Source organism: Pelophylax lessonae (assembly GCF_965119305.1).
Source record: "Pelophylax lessonae genome assembly, chromosome: 8".
In the NCBI taxonomy this organism is placed as follows: Eukaryota; Metazoa; Chordata; class Amphibia; order Anura; family Ranidae; genus Pelophylax; species Pelophylax lessonae.
The window spans coordinates 60,385,215-60,401,913 of record NC_138775.1 but is presented as its reverse complement, the minus strand read 5'-3'; the positions used below and the strand labels follow the sequence as shown (position 1 = coordinate 60,401,913).

General features: G+C 43.9%; 1 protein-coding gene across 1 annotated transcript in view; it reads left to right on the top strand.

Moving 5' to 3' along the window:
• The window catches only part of TMF1 (TATA element modulatory factor 1), a 57,165-nt gene that overhangs the window by 6,079 nt on the left and 34,387 nt on the right, over positions 1-16,699 (top strand). The window contains exons 2-3 of the mRNA XM_082265574.1: positions 1,303-2,489; positions 11,957-12,060. Of these exons, the coding sequence (XP_082121700.1) occupies positions 1,303-2,489; positions 11,957-12,060 (1,291 nt within the window). The remainder of the gene's footprint in view (positions 1-1,302; positions 2,490-11,956; positions 12,061-16,699) is intronic.

Here is a 16,699-nt window from a genome sequence, read left to right as displayed (position 1 = left end):
CAGCCGCGTTTAGCGGGCGTTTTCGCTCAGATCCGTTTTTAGAGGTCAAAAAATCATTCCCCTTTAAAATGGAAAAGCGCAAGCGCTAAACGCGTTCGGTCGCGTTTTGCGTTTGAAACGCCGGTAAACACACGTTCTGAACATCCTGAACGCAAATAATTGCTTTCCAAAAAATGACACTGAACTCCACTGCATCTAAATGACTGTAAACGACCCTGTGTACATGGACAGAAAAGATAACATAGAGGAGGGTTCAGGGGCTTCTGAAAAAAACGCCCAACTGCTCCGAAACGGTCGTTTACAAGTAGCAGTGTACATGAGGCCCTAGGGCTCTTTCACACGGCGCTCTGCTTGTCAGCAAATCATCCTATTTTTTTGCGGATGATTTGCGGCCATAATGTAAGTCAATAGCATTGCGGATGTCAGCGGAATACCATCCGCTGACATCCGATTTGCCTCCTTTCAGTTCTGTTCCGTTTTTTGGAACGGAACAGAACCCTATTTTTTCATCTGTTCAAAAAACGGAAAGGAAGGAAAATCGGATGTCAGCGGTGTCATCCGCTGACATCCGCAATGCCATAGACTTACATTATGTCCGCATATCATCCGCAAACGGATGGGCTGATATGAGGACACACGGAGCGGATGACACAAATGTCATCCGCTCCGTGAAAAAAAAAAAAAGCACCAGAACGGAGAAGAAATCCGGAGCGGCCGTGTGAAAGAAGCCCTATTCTTTCTCTTTTTTTCCTTTGATCTGCTGCAATCCGCCATTGTGAGAGGAAGAGAGAATGGGTGGATGTTTGTAAACACAGCCAGTGTTTACACTTATGATCAATGTGATTGGTCTGCAGCTGTCAAAAGGAACAGACCCACTCTAATAGGCTCTGTGCATTTTGCCTGTGATCTGAGCTGCACAATGCATTCACAAACACGGGGAGCACTCCTGGTGTGCATCCCCTCTTTAGATATGCAGGATTATAAACATCCTTTTAGAGTAATAGGCTCCCTGACAAGCTCTTTTACTACAATGGTTGGTCAGGAGGTGGTTAATAATGCAAACAACTGTAATATTTTGTGGAGGCTTTGCATTTTATAGCTAGAGGGCATTGGTTGCCTTAATTACTGTTTCTGTAAAAGAAGACATTCTGTACATTTCACAATGTAGAGATTGCATAACAAAGAAGTTAAATAAAGCTTGCACATATATTTGTAATTTTTTTTTTACAGTGAACGTGCATCACACAAAAAAGTCATGCTCTGTTTAGGAGGTATTAACACTTGTTTTTTTTTTATTCTCAGGCACCAGTTCGCTTAAAGGGAGCTGGGAGAATTCCAACTGGGGAGCAAATTTAGAAGAGACCCAAACACAAGTAGTTTTGACGCCGACGGCCATAACCAAACCGGTCAGACGAACTGTAGTGGACGAATCTGAGAATTTTTTCAGTGCCTTTCTCTCCTCACCAGAGGTTAGCCCTGGTACAGTTAGTTCTGTGGTATCCAAGCCCCCCACCAAGTCTCAAAGACCAAAAGAAGAAGTAAAACAGACATCACCCACGCCTATACTCGAAGTCAGGCAGGAAAATGCTCAAGATACTGAAAAAACATCGCAACAGACAAGCCCAACCGAAAGTCTGGAGAACGTTGACTTATCTGGAGAGGACTTGATACTGGTGAACCCAGAGGATTTATCAGAGGAGAAATGTGACCCTACAGAAACCAACCAGGACCCTGATGGGAATTCTGAAAGTCTTGAAGACCATTTGGAGCCCAAACCAGTAGAGGAGCCTAATGGTTCAGTGGCTACACCAGAAACTAAGGACAATGCATTGGATCTAAAAGACCAAAAAAATGAGGACAGGCAGAGCAACACCCCATCTCCTCCCGTTAGCAACTTCTCCTCTGGCACCTCCACAACTAGTGATATTGAAGTATTGGATCATGAAAGTGTGATCAGCGAGAGCTCTGTCAGCTCCAGGCAGGAGGTGGGCGATGCCAAGGGCAACCTCAACTTAATGCAGAATTCTTTCCAGCTTTTATCTCCCTCCGTTGAATATGGTCGTTTGGATGAGTTTCAGAAACTCACTGAGAGTTGCTCTTCATCCGACGCCTTCGAAAGGATAGACTCTTTTAGCGTGCAATCGCTGGACAGTCGCAGCATAAGCGAAATAAACTCTGATGACGAGCTGTCAGGCAGAGGGTGTACGCTGGTCGCCATAGCAGTAAGCTCTTCCACACCAAGCCTGGATGTTACTGACTCCACAGAAAGCAAAACTGATGAGGAAGTTAATGAAACACTACTTATGCACTCTAGTGACGATATAGAGATGGAAGAGAGTGGAAGAAGTGCAACTCCAGTGAACTCAGAACAGCCGGATCTCCTGGTTACCGCACTCCAGACACATGAGATCGAGGAGGAAGTGTCAGCTGAGCTGCTAGACAATAGCAGCCATCCAAAGGTTGATTACACTCTGGAGGATATGCAAAAGGTAATAAACAAAGTATTGATTGCCAGTGAACTCTACTGTTTGTTGAGATTAACGCTTGAATGTCAGCTATTATGCTTGGCAGTTTTTTTAAAGTGACCCTTTTGCTTAAAATAGAACAAAAAAAAAGATTCTCCTGTAAAAGATGACACTTTATACTTGCCTGTCCCAACATCCAATCATAGAATCTTCTTTTGGTTGATGTGTAAATTAAACCAAAGGATCGTCACAATTGACACGTCTTTGAATTGATTGCTTGTGTCTTTTGCTGTGTTCAGTGGTTCCTCCTTCAGGTGCCGATGTCTTATGGTGGCACAGGCCAGCAGGAGGAATTGAAGAACATAGAAGCCTATACTTCTAAAAGTCAGGCAGTATCTTCGTATTTAACATGCTTCAGGTGTGTCCACTGCCTCTGTCCCACTCCCACTGTGTCCTGTAGGTTTCTTGCCAGCCTACATAACATAACATTACAGGTCACAAGAGCCATTGAGAGGAGCCACAGAAGGCATTGGGGGCGGAGGCAGTGTGTCAAATGTGAATATATTTAGGGTAGCTTTGCACAGCAAAGGAGAAAACATTTTCTGGCGTAGTTTTGTGATCCTGGCCCTTCCCTCCTGTTCAGTGCTACCACAGCAAGCAGCTTGCTATGGGGGCACCTGAGCTGAGTCACAGCTCCCTGTGTCCACTCATACACAGACCCCGCCCCTCTCTCTTTTGATTGGCTAGCTGACTTTGATTGTAGTGGGAGCCAATGGCGCCACTGTTGTGTCTCAGCCAATCGGGAAGGAGAGTCTAGGATGGCTGAGATACTCGTGGACATTGCTGGATGGAGAGGGACCTCAGATAAGTGTGAGGGGGGCTGCTGCACACTGAGGACTTTTTATCATAATGCATAGAATGTATTAAGATAAAAAAACCTTCCGACTTTACAACTCGTTTAAGAGCAGGCAAGGGGACAGGTAAGTATGAAACATCTTCTTTTACAGGATCATTTTTTGTCTTCTCGGTGGTAGTGACTTACAAAGAAGGATGTGAAATGAATTAAAGCCAAACTAGCTAAATGTGTCACTTTCTCTTTGGTGATGTCAGGCCAGGACTGTATTTCTACTGTTGTGCAGAGATCACGCCATTTGACAGTATTGGATTTAGGGCTGCACGATATTGGGGGAAAAAAGTACATTGCGATATTTGATTTTCAACTATATATATATATATATATATATATATTGCAATATTTCTCTGGGTGGAATGCAGAAGACACTGACAGTGTGGATTAGGCAGAGTCGGGACTCACAGTGGTGATAGGAGGTAGAAGAAGTAAGAACACAGCCCGACATGAGTGGAGCAGCCACAGCTCCTCACTGTTGTCCTGTCTGGAGCTCAGGATCAGATGGTGACCCGTCAGGCACAGGGTCCCGCCCACTGGCGGGTGGAAGGGTCGGTACAGGACCACCTTGTCCACCTGGGGGGGGTTTGATCAGCTCTGCGAACTCCATAGCGGACACCGGAGGATTCCCGTCACCGTCCTCTCATCACCGGTACTACACCTGACACAGCGCTCCCCCCTCCCTCACCGGAGACGAGTTTCCCCTTGCTTTACAGCCCTCCCAGCACTGCCTCTAGTCTCCAGCTGACCATTACTCCGCCCATTGTCTTTCCATTGACTCTATTTACAACACATTACAGCCTGATCCCGCCCCCGATGCAGCCAGGAGAGACAATGGGCAGGGCGGAGTAATGGTCGGCTGGAGACTAGAGGCAGAGCTGGGAGGGCTGGATTGCATCGGGCTGGAGGGGCGGAGTTCCGATCACAGTCGAAAGCAAGGGAAAACTCGTTTGTGTCGGCTGCCTGCACAATATCGTGTCTTCGGCGATATGAATATCGCCCACACCCGCAGAACGATAGTCGATATCACATCGACTATCGTTCAGCCCTAATTGGATTCATTATAGTGTGACGCAGAATGTGTCCAAGCACCCAGCATCCTGCCACTATGCTTCATTATAGTGCTGTATGTGGGAAGACAGAGAACATCCCACCATCTGGCATCCTGTTGCCATTGTACACTGGTTCCCAACAGGTAGCAGACCCTGCCCAATATGTGGCAGGCAGCACAGAGCGTGCTGGTGGCAGCATGTGGTTCACGGGCCACGTGTTGGGCAGCATGTGGTTCACGGGCCACGTGTTGGGCAGCATGTGGTTCACGGGCCACGTGTTGGGCAGCATGTGGTTCACGGGCCATGTGTTGGGCAGCATGTGGTTCACGGGCCATGTGTTGGGCAGCATGTGGTTCACGGGCCATGTGTTGGACATCAGGGGACTCAAATCGATTACTGTGTCCCCATCAAGAACATTTCCCCTTATCTCTCTTCATTAGTTACACAAACTGCAATAAAAACTTGATTTTCAGTAAAATGTGAAAGGATTAGAATAGAACATGTCAGGTTATTAGTACAACCTGTGTCTTCCTGTGTCTGAGACAACTGCTTATTGCAACTTATTTTTTACAAACTTTCCAACTTTATGGGATGTGAACAAGGGACCCTTTTTTTTAGCACAAAGTATGTAGACACCCCCTCCCCCCCCTCCCCAATTACAGACCATGAAGAATAAGTATGTAGAAAATGATTGCTTAAAGCCCCGTACACACGTACCGATCGTCGGCATACAAACGTCGGTGGACGAAGGATCTGCCGATTGTACGCGTGTTAGTATGGTGCCTCCGACAGATGTCTGCGCACAATCCGCGGACAAAAGTCTTTCGTGCAAACATGAAAATATTTGTATGCCGACACCAGAACGGACGATTGTTCGCCTGTCAGTACACAATTCGGCCGACAGACCGCAGATTTGCAAGACTGGGCATGCTCAGAAAATAGAAAACACAGGGAAAGTTAACCATTACATGACATCACTTCTGCAGTCGGCGGACAAAATTCTTGTGCTGTCCTTGTGCTGTCTTTGCACTTTTCAGCAGACACCGACATCCCGGGGAGAAAAGAGGAACATTTGTAAGCCGACCATCGGTACGTGTGTACGGGGCTTAAGCCTACAGTTTTTTTTTCTTCACCATTTGTCTTCTGTCACAGAGGCCCGAAGTGAACGGATACCTCTTTCATGGGGTCACAATTGACAAAAAAGACTTGAAGAAAGGGGATACCTGTTTCATTGTCAGCTCTTCAAAGAGGAACTGCAGTCTGTGCACATAATTTGCTAATAAAAACATATTTGCCATTCTAAAGCTTCCCTCCTTTGCAAGTTATTTTATATGTGCTGTGATTCTGTACTTGCAAAATATGCTGCAGAAATCTCCCTCCACTAAGTCTGGCTGCAGCCATTTTAACTGTGGGCAGCTAAAGCTGCTGCCTGTTCACTTCCTGGATCTACACAGAGGCACACAGACAGACACCACTGCTTGCCTGCACATTTCTCCTCTCTTGATAGATTCTCCTGGATCTCTGCAGTCGCCTGTTTTCTCCGCCTTTATTCAGCCCCCTCCATCTCTGCAGCTCTCCTTGGCTCTCCTATGACTTATCCCCCCTCCCTTGCTGGCAAACTCTCACAAGAGTGTGAGAGAGCGGTGCATGATGTCATTAGCCTAAGCAAATTACCAGACAAGAAAGAGGAAGTGGGCGGTATATGGTATTTACTGGCAGAAAAAAAATGTTTTACTATCCAAAGTTAAAACAACAAGCGCAGAAGATTTAATAGATGGGAAGATGAAAAGATGACTGAAGGTCCGGTTTAGGTTGACAATTCCCTTAACTTGGTGACATTTGATTTCACTTCTTGTTGTGTCTCCATGACAAGTGAAGGCACTTTTTTTTATTTCTTAGTAGGAAAAGGTTAAAAAATAAATAAAAAAAACTACCAGAATATATTTTTACTCCTTTTAGGTTATTGCTGTGTTATAGGCTGACCTGGATAAACAAGAACTTCGTCAATTTAAACAAATTGGTACACTGTGTATGACATGTCTGAAAGGAAATAATTGATATGTACCCACAAACAAAGGAACAAATGCTGAATGTCAAATGAATTTGTGTTTTGCTGGCATTGCTGAGTGTGGTTCAATTGTTATTTGGGAGCTGTCTGACGCCTGCCCTGGAATGTGATAAATCTGGTTTTCCACATTGAAGTCACTTACAAATGTGACTGCACAGTTTGCTGCAGCATTTTCTGCATGGCAATCACAGCAGCGATCTTATTAAAGTAGATGAAAACTTCCATGAAGGTTCTTCTTCAGATACTCTCTATTATGGGCTGACAAGGCTTTTATCCAGGTCTCCCATTTGTGTTCCTGCGTTGTCACCAAGTCACACAGGCTTGGTTGTTTAACCACTTCAGCCCCAGAAGATTTTACCCCCTTCCTAACCAGGGCCTATTTTGCATATCGGCACTGCGTTACTTTAACGGACAATTGCGCAGTCGTACGACGCTTTACTCAAACGAAATGTATGTCCTTTTTTTCCCCCCACAAATAGAGCTTTCTTTTGGTGGTATTTGATCACCTGTGCAATTTATATTTTTTGTGTTCTAAACAAAAAAAGCGACCGTTTTGAAAAAAAAAACAATATTTTTCACATTCTGCTATAAGACATTCCCCAAAAAATTTAAAAATCAAAATTTTTTTTAGGCCAATTTGTTTTCTGCTATATATTTTTGGTAAACAAAAATCGCAATAAGCGTATTTTGATTGGTTTACGCAAAAGTTATCCCGTCTACTAACTATGCGAAAGATTTGTCATTTTTATTGTTTTTTTTTTTTTTTTTTCTTTTTGCGGGACTGCAACATTGCAGCGGACAGATCAGACCCCTAACTGACATTTTTGACACTTTTGGGAGTACCAATGACATTACTACAGTAATCAGTGCTAAAAATATGCACTGTTACTGTAATAATGCAATTGGCAGGGAAGGGGTTAACACTGTGGGTTATCAAGGGGTTAAATGTGAGCCTAGGGGAGTGATTCAAACTGTGCGGGGGCATGGCTTCTGAAATGACCATAGAGACATGCGATTCTATATAGAAAGATCACATGGGCTCTATGATCATCCAAGGGAGAAGGACGGTCGGCTGTGTTTACAACAGCCGACCGTCCTTCTCTCTCAGCAGGGAACGATCGCGGGTTTCCGGCGATAATCGGAGCCGCCTGCAAGCTGTATCGCTTTCCCCGCTGACTCCCGAGAGCGAGCGCAGTACATGTACGGTGATTTGCCTGGGAGCGGCTGCCTGCCGCAGTATATCTGTGGCAGGCGGTCGTAAACCGGTTAACAAACATTACACATGCATGGTCCACTGTTGTCACCATCAGGAAACTCTCCCTGGGAAATGCCATGCGGCCATTGCTGGGGTACATGTAGACAGCAAGTGGCTGTTAAAAAAATATGAAAACAATTTTATTTTGAAAACTTAGTTGTTCATAATACTGCTTTAGCAAACTAAATGTCATTTCGACTTTTTAAGGAAGTTGTTGACAGAAATAGGGGAATTGCTGTTGCTGACTCTGAAAAATGCTAGTTCCCTGGTTGTTGTGCAGATCCAAAAGCTTCAAGTTGATGTCCATGTTTACTGTCCCTTTAACTAGTTTGTTAAACTGTTTTCTACACTAAGGGATGCACCTGCTGGGTGCGCTGTAGACTGTGTGTAGCCTCAGCCACGTACACTATACAGCCTTGTGTTCCAGTGGTGAGACAACTTCCTATTTCACATGTGATACAAAATGGTCCGCCTGGGCGCTGCTCAACCATTCATAGGAGGGTTTATCTGACAAGGCATTTATAAATGTGTTTAGTGCGTGTTTATGGCACCTCTGCTACACTGCATAAGCAGTTATCTGACTTCCTCTGCAGTTTGGCACCACAGTTTGGTTAGAAATCCACCCCCATCTTGCAGGATTGACAGTGAAAGAGCAAAAACACACTGCCAGTCTCTAGTATTTGACTGACAGCCCTGCAGCAGAGTCTGATTTTCTCTTTGCTGCTTCCCTGAACTTCTGGTCTTCAAAGGAAAGTGTGAACAGTGGACAGTGCAGTCTCCAGTCAGTCTGTTAGCTTGGAGATGTGAGGGGAGGAGAACCACAGGAGTTCCTTGCCATCCAAGGCTATGGGGCTGTGTGTTGCTTTTGATGCTCACGTTGTAGGGAGGCACAATTCTAGTCCCCGCATGCAAGGGTGGCTCCATAGGATGCTGCAAGAGAAAGGAGCCACCCTGAGGCTGGGTTCACACTTGTGTGATCAGACATTGCATGTGATTCGCACCTCATTGCTGTGCAGAACACATGCGATGTTTGTGCAATGCAAATTCAGCCATAAAAAAACTGTATGGCTGAAATTGCATCGCATTTGCACCAAAATGGTACAGGACCTCCGCACTGGAATCTGATTACATGGGTGTTCACACCTATGCGATCTGATTCATGCACCATTTCACAGTTCGCACTGCCATCTGCAAACTCGTCTGGGGGTGTCATTAACTTTACATTGACTACACTAGCAGTTCACGTCAGTTCAAGTCCGTGTGAACCAGCGTGCAAATCAGGTGCAATGCGGGAACCGGCACTAAATCGCAGGGTTTCCTGCATCACACCAGTGTGAACCGGGACTGAAACAGAAGATCTGGGGCAGCCGTCATGGCATCAGCTCAAAAAGAATCCTAGGCAAGAATTAGAAGATAAAGAAACTGCATAGTCAGTAAGTGATTACATCAACTGCTGAAAGTGCTTAGAAAGTGAGGATTTAATATCACTTTACTCACTGCTACTGTCTCTGCCTTGCTCTGCATAGTATATGTATAATATATCTCAGAAATATTAAAGGATCACTTTTTAACCAGAGTATAGCATCAAGTCAATTTAAACTCCTGGGATATTGATCTGGTCAGTTAAGTAGCAGAAGGGGTTATTCAGTATCAGCTGCTTTGGTGTTAATTAAATTAACAGGAGCACTAGATGGGCAACAATGAGACTACCTCTAAAACAGGAGTGGTTTTACAGGTGAGGCCCCTGGCATTTTTTTCGCTACTCATTTTTTTCTGATTGGTTTTCACTAGTTTTGAATTTGGCTAGGGTCAGTGTCACTACTGGTAGCATGAAGGAGATACCTGGACTCTATAGAGGTTGTACAGGCAGTCCAACTCCTCCAGGATGGCACATCAATTAGTGCCATTGCCAGAAGGTTTGCTGTATCTCCCAGCACAGTCTCAACTCAAGAGCATCCAGGAGACAGGCAGTTACTCTAGGAGAGGTGGACAGAGCTGTAGAAGGCCCTTAACCCATCAGCAGGACCATAATCTGCTCCATTGTGCAAGAAAGGAACAGGATGAGCACTGCCAGAGCCCTACAAAATGACCTCCAGCAGGACACTGGTGTGAATGTCTCTGACTAAACAATCAGAAACAGACTTAATGAGGGTGGTCTGAGGGTCCAACATCCTCTAGTGGGCCCTGTGCTCACTGCCCGGCACCATGGAGCTTGATTGACATTTGCCATTGAAGAGCAGAATTGGCAGGTCTGCCACTGGCACCCTGTGCTTTTCACAGATGAGAGCAGGTTCACCCTGAGCACATGTGACAGGCGTGAAAGGGTCTGGATAAGCTGTGGAGAATATTATGCTGCCTGTACCATCATTCAGCATGACCGGTTTGGTGGTGGGTCAGTGATGGTCTGAGGAGGCATTTCCATGGAGGGATACACAGACCTCTACAGGCTAGATAATGGCACCCTGACTGCCATTAGGTATCGGGATGAAATTCTTGGACCCATTGCCAGACCCTACACTGGTGCAGTGGGTCCTGGGTTCCTCCTGTGCACGACAATGCCCAGCCTCATGTGGTGAGAGTATGCAGCCATTTCCTGGAGAATGAAGGAATTGATACCACTGAATGGCCGCCACGTTTTCTTGAGCTAAATCCAATAGAACCTCTGAGACATTAAGTTTCGGTCTATCAATTAAGAGATTTCCCCTGCAGTAGTGGTTTCTGCCTCTAGATGGATGGCCTCAGTCTGATAACATTCAAGTCATTTCCCCTGAGCCCAGGTTGTTCTGGAGCCGCCCACAGCCTGTGATTGGACAGTGAATGGAGAAGCAGCACAGCAATGAGTTCAACTCCCTGTCCCTCTCCTCTCTCCTCCCATGATAACTATTTTTATTGAATTTCTTTGTTTTTAATACTATGTATAATATAATGTTTTACTTTTTACAAGACTCCATGTTTTGGCCTATATAAGCCAACCTACGTTTTTTTTTTTTTTTTTTAGTCTTTTATCTAGCTATAAAAATACGGATGTTGGCCTAGAGCAGTGATGGTGAACTTTGGCACCCCAGATGTTTTCGAAACTACATTCGCCACGATGCTCAACTACACTGCAGAGTGCATGAGCATCATGGGAAATGTAGTTCCAAAACATCTGGGGTGCCAAAGTTCACCATTACTGGCCTAGAGTATCACATTACTAATTTATATCTCCTCCTATTTGTCAAGCTTTTTGTTCCTCTCATACTCCTGCTCTGCTCTACAGGGACTGTAAAGGGTTGGTACCAGTACGGCTTCAGGTACTTCACTGCTTGTATTTGAAAAAACCAACAGAAAAGATGTATTTATGATTACTGATTTCTATTAATTTGTGTCATTCATATCTGGCCAGAGTTTAATACTTAGGCCCTGTTCACACTGGCATTAGAAACATGCATTTCAGGTGTGTTTATGCCGCTTCCTGAACGCCCAGCAAAGCAGCCTGCATTGGATAGAATGGACAAAGCTGTTCACAATAGAAAAACGTGTAGCGTTTGTGTCACTTTGCATCGTTGTGCTGCAAAAATGAAGCTACATGTCGAGTCTGAGAGGAGCTGAAGCTTGTCAACTCTTTATTCTATGGTAACGCACCTATAACGTTTTATAGCATGTTTATGGCACATTTACAGCATTTCTGACAAGAATTTTCCAAATATCAGTGAGGTGGAAATACACTTTCCCCTAATAAAAGAACAAAAAAAAAAAAAAAAACATTTTGGAGGGCGTCTGGGGTATGTTTTTTTTACACTCGTATTCTTTAGAAACAGAGGGTACACCGGCCTAGTGCATTATCCTTAAAAGTAATATTTTTTAATTGGATAAAAGAAAGGTACTCACAAACAAGGGTTTGGTACAGGCATATCACATAAAAGGAATGTAATGTCCACAGTATCTCGTCATGGATGAATAAAACGTCCAGAGGTATGGCTGACACGTTTCGAGGTCCTGCCTCTTCTTCAGAGCCCTTCGAATTCTTTGCATGTGTTATCTGGGCCATAGAGTTTTTAAACATTTCCCCCCCCCCAATGTTCTAATTGGGACACAAAGCAGACCTCTATGTTCTCCAATGAACTCCTGGAGAAAATGTTTTACAATGAGTGCAAGAATCCATTTTTGTGTCCTGCTAGAATAATCCATTTTTTTTAACTGAATTCTTTAAAAATGTTGTCTTTTTAGATTGTTGATGAACTTACGACGCGGTTGGAGAAGAGGGAGGTACAACTGTTGTCTGTCAGCAAAGAAAAAGCACTTCTGGAAGAAACAGTCGACAATCTCAGGGAGTGAGTGAATGTCAGGGGGATTCTGCTGTGCTGTGTGTACACTGCTGGTTTTATATCTGTAACATACCTGCACAATTCATACATAAACATACATATACATACATATACATATACATATATATATATATATATATATATATATATATATATATATATATATATATATATATATATATATATATATATATATATATATATATAGAAAGGAAAGTGAATTCTGATAAATGGTTCTTTATGAAAGACTAACCGAGTTTTTGAATGGACCTATGTTTAAAACCTTTTGTAGTAGAACAACATGTAGGGTGTAGGTATAATATCACTCGCGCCTCTGGGGTATTACATATAGGAAGGAATGCCGCTAGTTCCAACTATGGGTGTAGTTATAAAAGGTAAAATGGGAAAAAACTGCGCTAACCTCTGATGATAGAGGGCTATGAGACCCTACTGCATATATGGTGTGACAAAAAGAACTGTGTTAACCGCTTGCCGACTGCTCACAGTATATTTACTGCGGCAGTCAGCCCCTCAAAGGCAGAGTGACGTAGGTCTACGTCGCTCGCCTGTGAGGCTCTGGGGAGCGAGCGCGCGCCCGCGGAGGCGCGCTCCCGCGCGGTCACGGACCCCCCCTCGCGTGTGACCAGCGGACCCGATGTCCGCCGGTCACTCGGCGATCGGCGGGGGAGAGGGAGAAAGTCAGGCAGCTAGTGTAAACAAGCCACCTGTCATTCTCCTCGGTGTAAAAACACTGATCACATGGATCTACTATGTAGATCCGTTGATCAGTGTCCTTACAGCTCAAGCCACAGCCAATCACAGTAGAAAGCACGCCCCTAGGGACACACACAGCCCCTCCCTCCCAAATAAAGTTAACCCCATTCACTACCAGTGTATTTTTACAGTAACAGTGCATATATATAGCACTGATTACTGTAGAAATGTCACTGGTAACCCCAAAAGTGTCAAAAATGTCAGTCAAGAGTCCGATCTGTCCGCCCCAATGTCGCAGTACCGCAAAAAAAATCGCAGATCGCCGCCATTACACGTTAAAAAAAAAAACACCAAAAATGACAGAAATCTTTCCCTTTGTTAGTAAACGCGATAACTTTTGCGCAAACCAATCAAAATACGCTTTTTGCGAATTTTTTTTTTTTTTTTTTACCAAACATAGGTAGCATAAAACAAATTGGCCGAAAATTTAAAAAAATTTTGATTTTTACATTTTTTTTTTTGGGGAATTTCATATAAAAAATGTGAAAAATATTGTTATTTTTGCAAAATGTACGCTCTTTTTTTGTTTAAAGCGCAAAAAGTAAAAATCGCACGGGTGATCAAATACCACCAAAAGAAAGCTCTGTTTGTGGGAAAAAAAGGACGCCAAATTCGTTTAGATACAGCGTCGCACGACCGCGCAATTGTCTGTTAAATTCACGCTGTGCCGAATCGCAAAATACCCCCTGGTCGTTTAGCAGGAAAATCCTCCGGGGCTTAAGTGGTTAAGGTACTACTACCTTGTTCCCATATAAATCATATATAATAAATATTAAAAAATGTCACAATAAAGCAAATGCTTATAAATATCAAGCAACAAAAATTTCACCATCAGTAATTGATAAAGTGAAAATATAAATCAACAATGATCTCTGGGTGAGTGGATGACATCCATAAAGTGCAATATATGTGCTGGCAATTATTCATGTATTAATTCGCCAAAACTGTAAATAACGTCCTTAAAGTGCAATATATGTTCACAAGGTAAAACAAAAATTGTATATAGTCCGTGATAAGAATGGTAAGAGGGCTCACTTACCAGATCCCATGGATTCCTGTTGGTGTACGCCAGCAGAAATCAATACAGGCTTGATCTCATAAGCTCCTGGTCCTTGCTGGTGTATGGGGGTCCTCGAGTTACGCCTTTTTAGCTCAGGGTATAAAAGAAAAAAAAGCTCCTCATCGTGTAGATGGTTAAAAATCCTTTTTATTATAAAAACTTCTCTCAAATAAAACCTAGAAGAACATATAGGCTAGTGAGAAAGAAATGTCCATTTACCAAGGTAAAGCCCAACTGAGTTCTCTTTTAAATTCAATATTTTTTGCATAAATAACATACAGAACAATAGAAACATTCCATTATGTAAACACAGTAGTACAAGCAAAGTGGTACTCATAGATTTGCGACACACGGCACATAAAAGAGTGCAACAACCGAGTAAAGTAAACTGGGGTGTAGCCAATGCATCAACTATAACCCACTCCAGGGCGATCGAGAGGAGCATAGGCCGCCACGACCGACCTAGCCACCCCAACTTGGAACTGGGAACATCCTGTGCCCCCCCCCCCCCCCCAAGCAGAGCGCCCAGAGCACAACTAGATCGGTCACCAACTAAAGCAGCAGCAACTGCTGTGCCCCGCATGATCCAAGATCAGAACTACTGCAGGAAAGAGCTGCAAAATAGAGAGGGGAGAAGGGAAAGGAAGACATAAAGATGATGGAATAGTGGAGGAAAAGAGACTGAGCTCGCTTTAAAATTCACTAATACATTCCACGTACATAAAATCTAAAAATGTGTAATCTTACAGTTAAAGTGTTACTAAATCAAGGAGCCTGCATTCACTATATCTGGTCTCCACAGTACACAGAACATGGAAATGCAGTTTTTTTTTTTTTTGGGAATATAAACTGTTAAATACCTTTTCTCATTTAGCAGTTAGAGCAGTCTTGTGACTTCTTACAGTGTCTGTCCGAATACTAGTTAAAGCTTGTCAGAGGAGTTTTTATTCTCCCCTGATTGTCCTATGAGGCTGCTGGACCCCTGACCATCTGTCTGGACAGTGCTGACTGGCCCTGTGCTGATCACATACATTCTCCCAAGGAAAAAAAATTCTGTAGCAATACACACAAAACCCTGAAGGCTCTATGCTATCAGGAGTTGGTTTGGGGACAGTGGAAGAAGGGGAGGATCGGAGAAGACATGATCAAACAGCCTTTTTACACAATGCAGAGGAATAACCCCTTAGGTTCCACAGTATAACAAACATGCTTTACTGCATATACAAACTGATTTTACTGTTGTGGAATTAGTAAAACTTTAATTTCTCTTACGTCCTCCGACAGTCGCCGCCTCCTCTAAGTCATCACTATTGGGTATTGACTTCCGCTCCGCAGGAGTAGCTAAGCATAAGACTTAGTCAAAAGAGCAAAGCATTTAGCATAGACACACCCATGTGGGCTGTCCCACTGGTCAATACCCCCCTGCAGTGATCCATCCCAACTCAGTTTGGTAGAATAGCAGTAGGTGTACAAGAAAAACCCCCAAAAGATGGGCGGGGCGGCGACTGTCGGAGGACTCTGAGAAAGGAATTAAACGGTAAGATTTTACAAAAATTCTGTTTTTTTTTAGAAAGCAGCCACATCTTGAGTAGAAAAGTTTATCCCATGCTAGCATGTTGTAGAGTAGGACCTTTTTCCTCTGTGTGGAAGCAGTGTTCTGTCTGCAGAGGTCCTACATGGCCCTTGTTAAGTTGAACATGCAGCTCTGTGTTGATTGTAGAACTCTAGTGCTTACTCACATTAGGGTGTATTTGACCTTTTGCTGAGAGACCACTGGTTCCATACCGAGAGAGTCTTGTCCTCTGCTGCAGCATGCTGGCAGGGAACATGCTTTTCTACTTGGGCAGTGGCTGCTTTCTAAAAAAAAAATAAAGACTGAACACTTTTTTTTTGTAATGCACCTAAAATTTACTTAGCTGACTTTACCTAAAATCTTTCTATTTTTTTTTTTTTATGTTCATTTAAAAAATACTGAGTGATCCTGCCAGTGAACAATCCTTCGTAACATTGTAGCCACAAGGACTACAGCACTGCTTTTTCATTTATGTTGAGAAGGAGAGCCGTTTGTGTTGTCACAGCTTATAAGCCTTCTCCACGCTGCCCCAGTGCAAACTACAGTTTCAATGCGCATTGACGGTCTCTAGATAGGAGGCTCATTGGGAACTGTAGTCTAGCTGGTGCCTTGCATCTGAAGGGACTGACACAGGACCAACTCTAGGATCCCTCCTTCTGGCTCCTGAGGCCTGAAGAACGCTACAGTCCATGCATTGACCATACAGGGGCAACTAAGATAATTTCTCTGATTTCTGGATGAGGCAAATTAACCACAAAATGACCGCCCACCACATTTATACTACGTCGCTCGCTCAGGAGACTCTAGGGGCCGAGCGTGCGCCGCCAGCGGCGCACTCCCGCCCCTGCTCGTTAGCTGGGGAGCCAGTGCGTTTGACCGGCCGTTCCGATGGCCGCCGGCCGCTCGCGATCTCCCGCAGCTGAGAGAGAAGGACAGACGGCTGATGTAAACACAGCCGTCTGTCATTCTCCCTGAAGTGATCACAGGGGCTATGCAATCCTGCTATATACGATCGCATGTCTCTGTGATTACTTCACAAGCCACGCCCCTAGGGACACATTTAACCCCTTGATCACACATACTGTTAACCCCTTCCCTGCCAGTGTCATTTTTACAGTAACAGTGCATATTTTTAGCACTGATTACTGTAGTAATATTATGATACCTGTGTGTTATATTGGTCATGTTTTTATGCATGCTGTATGGTCATGTATTTTATGCATGTTGTTTTCTAATAA